Below are 11,315 nucleotides of genomic sequence, written 5' to 3'. Positions count from 1 at the left end.
AGGGGAGCTGCAGCGGGTTTCTCCATGCTGTGCTGCTCACAACCAATACATTTTCCCTCCTCCTCTGCCATGGCAATGCTGTTGACCAGTTCTTCTGTGAAATCCCCCAGATCCTCAGCCTCACATGCTCAGATGCCTACCCCAGGGTAATTGGTCTTTTTGTATTTTTTACTTGTTTAAATTTGTGGTGATTTATGGAATATTGTGGGAGGTTTCAGGCCAATAACATCTTTCAGCCCTCACACCTTTTGTTTGGGAGCTATTACTGGATGCTTAGCATTTTTGAATGTGGACACTGGTAGAGCCAGAAAATGATGTCTGGTATTATAGGACCATTCCCTTGGCTAGGAATGCCCTTCTCCCCAAGGTTCCCAGGCCTGCATGTGGGCTGCCTGGGGAGGTTTCAGCCCAGGAACATCCTTCAGCCTTCACAGATTTATTTAGGAACTAGTGATGTATGATTAGTATTTTCACAAGAGGACACTAGTAGAGCCACAGAATAACATCAGGAACTCTTAGCTCCATTCCCTTGGCTAGGAAGGCCCTGACCCCCAAGGTTACTGGGGCTGCTCATGGGCTACCTGAGGAGGGTATTCTGGCCATTTCAGCCCTTGCAAGTTTTGTTTATGACCTACAATGACAGTGGGGGATTCTCCCTGGCCCTCCTTTTGTCATTTAATGTATTTATAGAATTAAGAACAAATGGATACCAGAAATAGTATCCACCTTTATTGGATCCAGGGGGGAACCATTTTGACAGGTGATGAAGAAAAGGCTGATGTACTGAATTCCTTTTTTACCTCAATCTTTAGTGGCAAGACCAGTTGTCTCTCCATTCCCAGACCCCGGAGTGGAAAGATGGGAAGTGGGAGTGGATGTAACTCTGCCCAATGTAATTTTCCAGCTTCAACAGTGTCCACCTTTGAAACTGCTCAATGTCCAGCACCAGCTCCATGGCAAAAGGTGCAAGGGCGGAAAAAGGTTTCTGGCCTGAAACCTCCTCAGGTAGCCCACTAACAGCCCCATTAACCTTTGGGCTCAGGGCATTCCAAGCCATGGGAACAGTCCTAAAAATGTCATTTTCAGGCTATAACATCATTCACTTTCAAACATGCTGAACAATCAGCCATAGAGTCCCAGGTTCTTTAGCACCTATTGCTGTCATTTTGTTAAAAACACCTTAAGTTGGAGATCTATCAGCAAGCGCATGTGAACCATTAGTGAAATGGAGCTTCCCTTCAAATGGACCTTGATGAACAAGAACATCAGGAAGATTTCCAAGCAGAAGAGATCTTCTCCTCCTGCCCCTATTTCCTCTGCATCTGGAATTAATTCTCATGTTGGTGGCCCCCATAGTTCTGGTGTTTGGATTTGTAAACCATAAAGTCTATATAAATATATTTGTTCCTTGCTGAGCAGGGCTTGCACAGCATCGAGGCCTTTTTCCTAGTTCCGCTCCAGAAATGAGTCAACTGGGAGTGCACAAGTGCCTGGGAGTGGACAGAACAGGCCCAGCTGACCATAACTGACCAAGGGGATTATCCACACTGCATGAATACAGGAGTGAGCCCACCGTTGTGGTGCACTTGTTGTCTACAAAGGTGGCCTGGTTTCAGGAGGAATACAGTTGATTTTCTTTCTAGCAGCCCATGTGGTGCCACATTTTGCTGTTAGGATGAGAGCAGTGCCGATAACAGGGAGGCTTTAGTTGTGTACAAACAATCCAAGACTTTGCTGTTGTTCATTCTCTACTACTAATGGGAAGGTGAGGAGCACCCTGGGAGCTGGGAGGGGACACAGCCAGGACAGGTGACCCAAACTGCCCAAGAAAGCATATTTCATTCAGATCACACCATAAAAGGAGTGTGGTGGGGGCAGGAGAACTCAGCTCCAGGACACACGTGTTTTCGGGACGTCTGTGAGCTGTGCGGCCAGAGCTGTGGGGTTCAGTGACAAACTGCATTGTGCATCACCAGTTGTGTGTGTTTTGCTACAAAGTCCTGTTGTTGTTTTTGTTGTTTCTGTCTCTCTGCTGTCAACTGTAAACTGTCCTTATCCCAGCCCATGAGGTTTAGGGGTTTTTGGTTTCCTTTTGCCTCCGTGGCTGCGTGGTGCTCGGCTCTCGGCTGGGGTGACACCATGAGAAAAGGTTCCAGCACAACACCCACACATCAAGGCAGCTCAGACATGACGGGTGGAGAACCGGCTGCAAGGAGAAAAATTTGGGCATTGCAGAGGCTGCCATAGCGGTCAGAGGTGCTGGACGGGAATCTGGCCATGAGCATATTGGGCTGCATTGGGAGGAGTGTGGCTGCACAGACAAGGGCCTTTCTGGTCCATCTGGACTCAGCTCTGGAGCAGTCAGTCCCAGTGTGGGGTTTCCCAGCCTGGAGGAATGTGGAGGAACACGTATGTGGTCAGGGAAAGTCTGCCAAGAGACCTGGACTTTTTTAGCCTGGAGAAGGGGAGGCTGCGGGAAGCCCTCTTTGTGCTATGTGAAAAGAACATAAGAAAGGAAGTCCATGTGAACTGACGGCTCTGAAGGCCAGGGTGGACATGAGGATAAAGAAATGTTATTCTGAGGGTAGTGCTGTGGGGCAAGCAGTCACTGGGAGGAAGTGTGGATGAGCTGGTGGCTTTGTGCTTGTAGGAACAGCTGGTGAGGATGGAGAGACAGCAGTACATGCAGGGACATTGTTAGGTAAGGCAGTGTGGTGCAGATGGCCAAGGGTGCCAGCAAGGCTGAAAGGGCCAGATAGAAATGACATTTTTGCCCCCTTGGCTGTGGCTGATGTCCCTGCCACAGAGGCCTCAGGTAAGATACATTGTCCTGGTGGCCATGGAGCATGATTGCCCCCTTGCACCTACCCCAGGGGAGGCCACCATGTGTCATACCCCTTTCCTTCCCTTGGTGTCACACTCCTCACATCCCAAGGAAGAGCCCTGAGACACAGCTGAGGGTCAGGATCTCCCTGCCCAGGGGCTGGGGGTCAGCACTTGGCATTTCTGCTTCATCAGACCAAGCCAGGGTGTCCTCAGCATCAGAGCTGCCTGTGCTTTGCCTGTGTTTGTCCTCATGGCCTCCATTTGTCTGCTCTAACGAGCCCATGGGGAGGCTTTGTCAGTAATGGCTCCCAGTGGGTCCTGTTAGTACTTCAAGGTACATTGGGCATTACTCCTGACTTGAACTTCTGGAGAGGTTTCTTCAGTCTCCACTTTGTAGCTGAAGTCTCTGGACTCACCAGAGACACCATGAGGGTCATTAACATCCAGAAAGCCCTTACAAGTGTATATCCTAGGTAATTTTCTCTAAAAAATTAAGACGTGTAAAAGTAATTGGAGTGGTTTTAATTGGGTGATGAAAATTTTGAAGGAGTTTCACAATGGAGGAATTTTTCATACAGAAAAAATAATGTTTCTGTTATTTTTCAGATCATGGAAGATGTTTTAGCAGCATTCTACAGAGGATCTCTGTACAGAAGTCTTCTAATGAGTTCTGGAAAGAATGGGAGAGCAGTCTCTTGATATCCAACCTTCTACGGAGAACCTTCCTGTTCCCCAAGCCCAGCAGTTCCCTCACTGGCCTCCTGGGAGTCCCAACACTTTTCCTGGCATCATCTGTGCTCACAGGCACAGACAGATTTCTCTGACAACAAACAGCAGTTCAACATGATCCAGTTTAATAACCATGAAATCTCTCTCCTCAACTGCTGCTACAGCCAAGCAGCATGTGAAGGGGGTCAGCTTTCAGAGGAGATTCTCTCCCAGGACAGTTTTATTCAGACACACAGAAAGGACGGGGGGGAGGGGGTGAGGCAAGGGAAGGGAAAAGGAAGGGGCAAAAACAACCCCAAACCCAAGAAACTAAAAGGCCCGTGGGTTGGGATAAGGACAGTTTACTAAAATAGCAGAAAGATAAAATATAACAATGCTGACAGGACTTTAAAGCAAAAAATATATGAAGCTGTTGATACAAAATGCAGTTTCTCACCAAACCACACAACTCAGGCCGTGCCACCCAGAGCCGTCCCGGAACCCGACCGTCCCCCAAGAACTGCGCGTCCCGGAGCCGCCCTCAGCCTTCCTCCTGCCAGCCCCCTGATATCCTGGTCAGGATGTAATTGGCGTGGAATACTCTCCTTGGCCAGTTTAGGTCACCTGTCCTGGCTTCGCCCCTCCTTTCTCATGAATAGAGAAATATGAAGAGCTGAGAAAGTCCTTGACTGTCTGACAGAAACTAAAAACATCAGGGTGTTATCAGCACTGCTTTCATTTTAACTCTCAAACACAGCATTCCATCCGCTGCTACAAATAATGTTAACTCCATCCTGAACGGAACCAGGACAAGTTTCTTCAGCTCATGGCTTTTTACTGCGCTGAGGAAAGCTTTGGGAGCAGTGATGCCTGGCGAAAGTGCCCGTTTGATCCCAAAACATCCACAGTGATGGGAGCATCCCCCCCTTTCCACTCTGCAGACGGGTACCCGAGGGGATGAGCTCTGGTTCACAGTAGCAGCAAAAGTCCGGGGCACAAGTTTGCCGTTTCCTAGGAGGGCAAACAGGAAGGATCAGGGATCCCAGAGCTGGCAGCTCTGGCTACTTCTTGCAGCAGACATCTCTGCAGCCCCTCCTTCTCCACCAGAACCCAAAACTGCGACAACCCTCTTAGAGAGAGTGGCTGCATGGTGCTCAGCTCTCAGCTGAGGCCAAACCGTGACAGTGGGAAGAGCAGCTGGGCAAAGGGCACAAGGAGTAGGGATGAGGCTGTCCCCAAACCCAGCTCTGCACCCCTCAGGGTTTGCACGACCTGTGTCCCAGACAGCAGATGTGATCCAGGCCCCCACTCCCGTTACAGCTTCACCACAGGCTTGTGAGAAACAAAAGATCTCTGTATTAAACCTGCTGGGGAGGGGTACAAGGGGATCTGCGGGAGCCAGAGAACAAGGGGAGGGTCTGCAGGAGCCAGAAAGCAAGGGGAGGGTCTGCAGGAGCCAGAGAACAAAGGGGGAGTCTGCGGGAGCCAGAGAACAAGGGGGGGTCTGCAGGAGCCAGAGAACAAGGGGGGGTCTGCAGGATCAAAGCGTCCAAGTGGGCAGCTTCTTCCGCCGGCTCTTCTTGTTGCTCTCGACCAGGCGCAGCCCCTGCCTCTTGATGTCTTCACGGCTGAGGACAACGCCGGGGTCTTTCTCCTCAAAATCGAAGAGGTCTGGACAGAGAGGAGAGAAGCGGGCTGAGGAGAGGCAGTGGGGCCACCTCTGCTCAGCCCATGTACCCAGGGAGAGCTGGCATGTTTTGGAGGGCTGGTGGCATCACGGTGACCCTCGGGCTGAGCCCTCTGCCACAGGCACTACTGACTAGTGAGGCTCTTTCTCCTTAGCATCCCAGGCTGACCTGCCCTGTCTCGGACACTGCTGGGGTTTCCCATAATGGTCTGGAGCCCATGAGGTGGTGGGTACAGCTCCTGCTTCGTTAAAAAGAGGGGGCAAGCTGCCAAAACCTCAGTGGTTCCTCCAAGAGCATCCAACGGGAGGAGGGCAAAGCCAGACCCGAGCGCTGGTTCTTCTTCACAAGGATTTCTAAGATGAGGGTCTCCCTCCTTGCCCCACACAACCCTCTTTGATCCTGCTGTGCTCCAACACACACCACCCCACTGGCTGCCTTTCATCTCCCACATCCCCACCTAAAATCATCACCCAAGCTCAAAGCCTTGGAGACAACCAAGGTCAGCCCCAAGGTGGATGGACACCCAGGGATCCCAGTGGGCAGGGGCTGGAACAGTCGCTGTGGGACGTGTCCTGGCTGTGCTCTCCTACCTTGGACACTGCTGCCTGTGGCATCCAAGTTGATTTTCAGGTTCTGGGGATCACTGGCGGTGGCCTTCTCCAGAAGAGTCCTGACCTTGACCAAAGCCTGTGAAAGACACCCTGGGTCAACTGAGGAACGGTTGGTGGGTGGAACAACCCCGGGGTGCCCCACCTGGATGTCCCTGGGGGAGACACCCTGCAGTGCCCAGGGATGAAACCCCCACGCACCTTGTTGCTCTCACTGGGGCTGTGGCTGTCGGGGGACAAGTCACACACCCGCTGCACCAGGTACTGCAGCTTCTGCTGGCAGTGCTGGAGCTTCTCTTCCAGCCCCAGGGCCTTGACATAATCCTCCTGGAGAAGGAGAGAAGAACCACCTTAGCAGGGAAAAAAAGCCCCTTGGAGAGATGGTGGCTGCACCAGGTGTCCTCACACCGTGCCACTGCCACACCAAGTACTGGAGGGGCCTGTGTTCACCCAGTGCTGCACAGGTACCTGTCCAGGCACTGTGATGCCGTGCAGGCGGATGAAGAGGTTGTCAAGGCCATCTTCAAACTGGAGCAGGACATTCTGGTTCCTCAGGAGATGGGCTTTCATCTGCTCCAACTTCGCTTCTTCACGCTGCAGGCTCATCAACAGCTCCTCCTCCAACATCCTGCAGCCAACCCCATTCACGTCCATACAACTGCACAGGGGTGCAGAGACACCCCAAATCTGGCGTGAAGGCTACTCAAGTTGCCCCCCTGCCACCCCTCCCAGAACTGCAAAGCAGAGGTGCTGCCTGCAGCCCATCTGCACCCCTGGTGCCAATGCCCATGCCAGGCAAGGAGGGAGGGGCCTCCCGGTGCCGCAGCTTTGGGGACTCTGCCAGGACCAGAGCTGGGGGAGCACCCTGCTCAGGAACCTCCAGGACAGGAGGGGTGGGTGGCTACAGTGGGACAGGGGAACGGGTGCCCTGTTTGGATATCCAGGACACACGTGTCCCCGCCAAAGGAGGTGGCCCGGTCGCATGTCTGCCCTGATGCCAGACGCACCTGGCTGTGTCGGGGGGCTGGCGAAATTTCAGCTGGGCGTGCTTCAGTTCCAGCTCCTTCAGCCTCTTCCTCAGTGCCTGCACCTTCTCCTTGTACTCCTTGATGCAGTTCCCCAGGTCCAGCGAGGACTCCTGCTGTTCCAGGAGCCTGCTGGGGATGTCCTGGCCAGGGGAGAGCACAGAGACTCAGGCCCCGGTGCTCCAACAGCATTGGACCATGGCCTCAGGGACATTTCTGCACCCTGGGCCGCTGACAGCTCACAGAATGGAGAAAAGCAGGTCCATCCCGGCCCTCAGGAGCGGGCTTTGGGGGCACCAGGGGCAGAGGGGAGCAGGTGACCCCACAAAGCGAGCAGCAAGGGCTCCCCTGCCTGTGGCTCCAGCAGCCCCCCTTTTTACCAGGGAGGGGTCCTGACGTTACCCAGAGGAGGCAGCACTGCACCGCAGCCTTGGCCTTCTCCAGCTTCTCAGTCAGCCTGGCCTCGTGCTCCAGCTGAGCCTTGGCGGCCTCCGTCTCAGTGTCTGGGTTGGGGGGAAGCGTGAGGGGTCCTTCCTGCCTGTGGCCGTGCCCACATCCCACCCCCCGCGCCCCGCCAGGCACTCACCCACCAGCGGGTCCTGCGAGTGCTGGGGCAGGGAGTCCGTGCCGAGCTGGTAGGCGGCTCGCTGCAAGGATGGTCATCGTCACCCCCTGAGCTCCCTGCAGCCCCCCGTCCCCCCACCTCCCATGGGGGCTCAGCACCGATGCCTGCTGTCTGCCCACAGCCCATCCCGCAGCCCGTGCCCCAGCTCACCTCTTTGGGATGCTTTGTGCTGGCTTCCTTCAGCCAGTGCCTGTCCCTGGGCACCCTCTGTGCAGCCAGGGAGCAGTGCCTGAGCTCGCTCTCTGCAAGGAACCAGCTTCTCGTCTCCGCCATGTGTGCCTGCAGCGTATCGGGGAAGCGAGAAGCGGCTGCCGAAGCTGGGAGGGACCTTAGGGAGCCAGCTGAGCTTCTGGAACAGCCAGGGTCAAAAATGGCCCCCTGTACCCCTGTGTGGCTGAGAAGGAAACCGGGCGAGGATGGAGCGGGCTGCCTTCACCATGGCCGGGGCTTCTTCAGTTGGGCTGTGCCCAGCCCCAGGGCAGGCTGGCCCAAGGGCAAGATGCAGGAGGAGCTATGGGGGTATCTGGGGGCTGTGGGCAAGCCCAGCTCAGTCTCTTGCTCTTTAGAGCAGGACTCCTCTCCAGTGTGGTGCCATCTGCGGGCTCTGGAGGGTGGGAGAGGGACCCAGGGTGCCCTGCACCATCTCACCTTGGCTACCTCGGCAGCTCTGAGGGCATGTGAGGCCACAGGCTCCATGTCTTCCAGCTCCCTCTGGTAACTCTCTGCCATCCCGCTCAGGAGGTCCAGGCGCTGAGGCAGGTGGGCCAGCTCCTGGGACACAGGGAGCCACAGCTCGTCACCCCCACCAAGCCCCAGGGGTGCCCTGCATGCTGTGACAAGGGATGGAGGGGAGCAGGGTGGGTGGGAGTATGGCAGGGTGAGGAGGAGCTCGTCTTCTTCAGGACATCCCACACAGCCAGGTACTGGGTGGTCACTTTCTGTGTGGCACGGAACTTCACCAGCATCTTCTCAATGTTGTTCTCCAGCTGGTGAATCACCTGGGGCAGAGATGGGATGCGAGCTGGGGCTTACTCCGCAAACCAAGCCCAGCACTCCCCCCAGGGGCACTGGGCTGGGACTAACGCTCCCTGTGGGTGCTGTCACCCCGAGAAGGGGTCCAGGGTACCCGCATCTGCTGCTGGTGCTGCCTGTCGTCCATCACAGCAACACTCTCCAGCTGCTGCAGCCGCCTCTGCAGCTCCCCCAGGACCTGGCACCGCCGCTGCACCTCGTACTGCAGCGCATTGTACGTGTTGCTGCGGCCATGGATTTCAGCCTGCACCTTCTCCAGGGCCAGCTGGAAGGGGACACGAGGGTTTGCCAGGCTGCAGGCACGGCTCACCGGGCACCCCGGGGAGAAGTGGGGCTGCCTCCAAAACTCTCCCCCTCCCAGGGTAGAGCAGGGAAGCTGGGGCGTTGCTCAGCGCATTGTCACTCCCTTGGCAGTGTGGGGTGTGGGAGAGCTTTGCTGTGGTGGGGGCTGGTTGGGGTAAGGAAGAGCTGGGCATCCGCTGGTGACAGCAACAGGACGGGCTCAGGGACTCTGCATAAGGCAGACCCTGGGCCGGGCCTCCATCAATCCATCAATGGCCCAGAGGCAGCTGCTGGCGGGAGCGGTGGCACCGTTCCCTCCCTGCCAGAGGCCCCTGGGCAAAGGCAGCTCGGGGGGGGCAAGTGCCTCTGTCTCCAGGGGCTTTACAGCCAGGCCAGAACCTTGGGACAGGCAGTAGAGGGAAGCACCAGCACCTCTCTCTCCCCCACGGATGTGGCTGGACCCCACAGGAAGCCAGGCAGCCCTGGGGACCTGCCAGCTGGGATGGCCAGCAGCTCTGATGGGGCCAAGGAAGCTCAGGGTGCCAGAGGAGGACCTGCACAGATGGGGCTGAGCTGCAAGGGGACCCATGGGACCACAAGCGAACACCCCAGGTCTTGGTGCACCAGCCCTGCTGTGCTGCCCTCGCGCAAGCACCACGTCCCTGTGCCGTGCAGCCTGTTCTTCTGAGCACCCTTGGGTCCCCAGTCCCTGCCAGCAGTCCCTGCCTGCCTGCCCCTCCTGTTACCTCGACTGCCTTCCTGGCCATAAGGACTCCCATGGGCCTCTCTGCTCTACATGCCTCCGAGAAGGTGACCTTGCTGCGCTGTGGGTGGCAGAGGGAAAGCAAGCCCATCACTGCCAGCCTGGGCATGGTCACGTCCTGCTCCCGGACAGGAGCTGGCTCTGCAGGGACAGCACCAGGGGGGTCCAGCACCTACCGGGGACGCCCGGACGGTGTCCAGGGTGTGGGTGTCCTCCCGCACCGTCTCGTGCAGGGGGAGCAGACGCTGCCTGGTCTCAGCCAGCTTTTCCTCACACAGATGAGTGAAAATCTTCTGCCCTTGCTCATGGATGACATGAAGGTGCCGTGAGTCCCACGCAGGTACAGGCAGATCAGCTCAGGACAGCGGAACACCCCCCACCCGCCCTGCCAAGCCCAAGGGGCAGCACCTCGCAAGGCAGCGACGTCCTGCAGTTCCTGGATGCGCTGGCTGAGTCTGGTCTTCTGGCCCTGCACCGTGTGGGAGCTCCTGCCCCGGCCCTCCAGCCCCACGGCAGCCATTGTGGCACCGCTGCCGGGTGGACACGCAGCCAGGATGAAACCACAGATGGAGCTGAGCTCTGGTGCCTGTGGAGCCTTCACCACGGTGCCTTTAACTGCTGCAACCCCTCTGCTCACCTATCGACTCCCGCAGACCCTTCCTCTTCGCTCGGGCAGGTGAGATGAACCTCAAGTACTGAGCTCCCCACGGCAGCAGAGGGCCGGGTGGGCAGCTGGGATACGGGTTCTGATTCCCATCAATCACCATGGTTACAGCGCTTGCCCCCTGCCCAGCTGGGCAACCCTCCCCACCCCAACAGCAACGGGGCCAGGATGAGTTCCAGAAGATGAGAAACTACATAATATTGGTTAATATTATATTATAATATGATGTCTGGTGTTATAAACGGCGGTGACAAATTGTTCACTCTAGTTTACAGTATCCAAATAGAATTTATTTGAGCAAGTAATAAGCTGCCAAAACAGCCCTGGGCAGTTGAGGACTCTTTGCTCCACCAACAGCGTGCACCCAAGCAGCAGCCCGAGCCTACATTTATGCAGTAAAACAATGAATAGTCTATTAACACCTGTCCATAGTTATTACCAAGGAGAGGAACGTCAGAGAGGACTTCAGTATTTTTCCAAGTTAGTTCCTTGGAGCTCCAGGGACACCTTGCAGGAGCCTGTGGGGAATGGAGTGTGTGATGTATTCACCTGCTCCTCTGCTGGGAGCTGGGCTGGGCTCCTGGGACAGTGGGAGATCATGAAACATTACAGCGCTGCAGAGAGACAGTTCTGGCCAGGAGCTGCTCCTCTGCCAAGCACACAGGGCTGGGGACACTGCCTGTAGGCACCGAGGCGAGACCTGTGAGGCTGAGAGAGCTGACAGATGCTGAGAGCTCACTGGAGGAGAAATCTCCACAGCACTCTGCCTGGTATGTCTGTGGGTGCAGGGCAATGCAGGTTCTGTTCCAGGAGGAATCTCCTAAAGCTGGGAAATGGGACAGTGTGTGGGGTCTGTCAGGAGGACAGGTTCTCTCTAGGACCAGAAAGTGCTGCCTGGAAGGGATGCCCTTCTGCCCCATCAGAGGGACAGGGCAGGACAGCTGTCTTCTCCTGGGCATGGCTGCAGAGGTGTGAAGCAGCGTGTGCACCCAGGGGTGCCCAGGGCTGTCCTTGCAAGCCGGGTCCCTGCTCCCCAGGGGCTGTGTGCTGGGGCAGAGATGCTGCTACTGCCAGGGTCAGCACTCAGCCTGGCT

General features: G+C 56.2%; 1 protein-coding gene across 1 annotated transcript; it reads right to left on the bottom strand.

The window, feature by feature from the left end:
* Nucleotides 1-5,074: 5,074 nt before the first annotated feature.
* Nucleotides 5,075-10,077, bottom strand: LOC311198469 (coiled-coil domain-containing protein 183-like; the record flags this gene model as incomplete). Its single annotated transcript, XM_084272428.1, has 12 exons — nucleotides 5,075-5,205; nucleotides 5,813-5,909; nucleotides 6,299-6,488; nucleotides 6,838-6,998; nucleotides 7,258-7,358; nucleotides 7,442-7,502; nucleotides 8,129-8,251; nucleotides 8,395-8,478; nucleotides 8,607-8,777; nucleotides 9,541-9,618; nucleotides 9,734-9,855; nucleotides 9,966-10,077. The coding sequence occupies 12 exons, from the start codon at nucleotides 10,075-10,077 to the stop codon at nucleotides 5,075-5,077; spliced, it is 1,431 nt and encodes a 476-aa protein (XP_084128554.1).
* Between the last annotated feature and the right edge of the window lie 1,238 nt (nucleotides 10,078-11,315).

The sequence above is a fragment of the Gallinula chloropus genome (genome assembly GCF_964237585.1).
Source record: "Gallinula chloropus genome assembly, chromosome: 18".
In the NCBI taxonomy this organism is placed as follows: Eukaryota; Metazoa; Chordata; class Aves; order Gruiformes; family Rallidae; genus Gallinula; species Gallinula chloropus.
The sequence above is the reverse complement of the archived record's forward strand: the minus strand, read 5'-3'. Positions and strand labels throughout refer to the sequence as shown.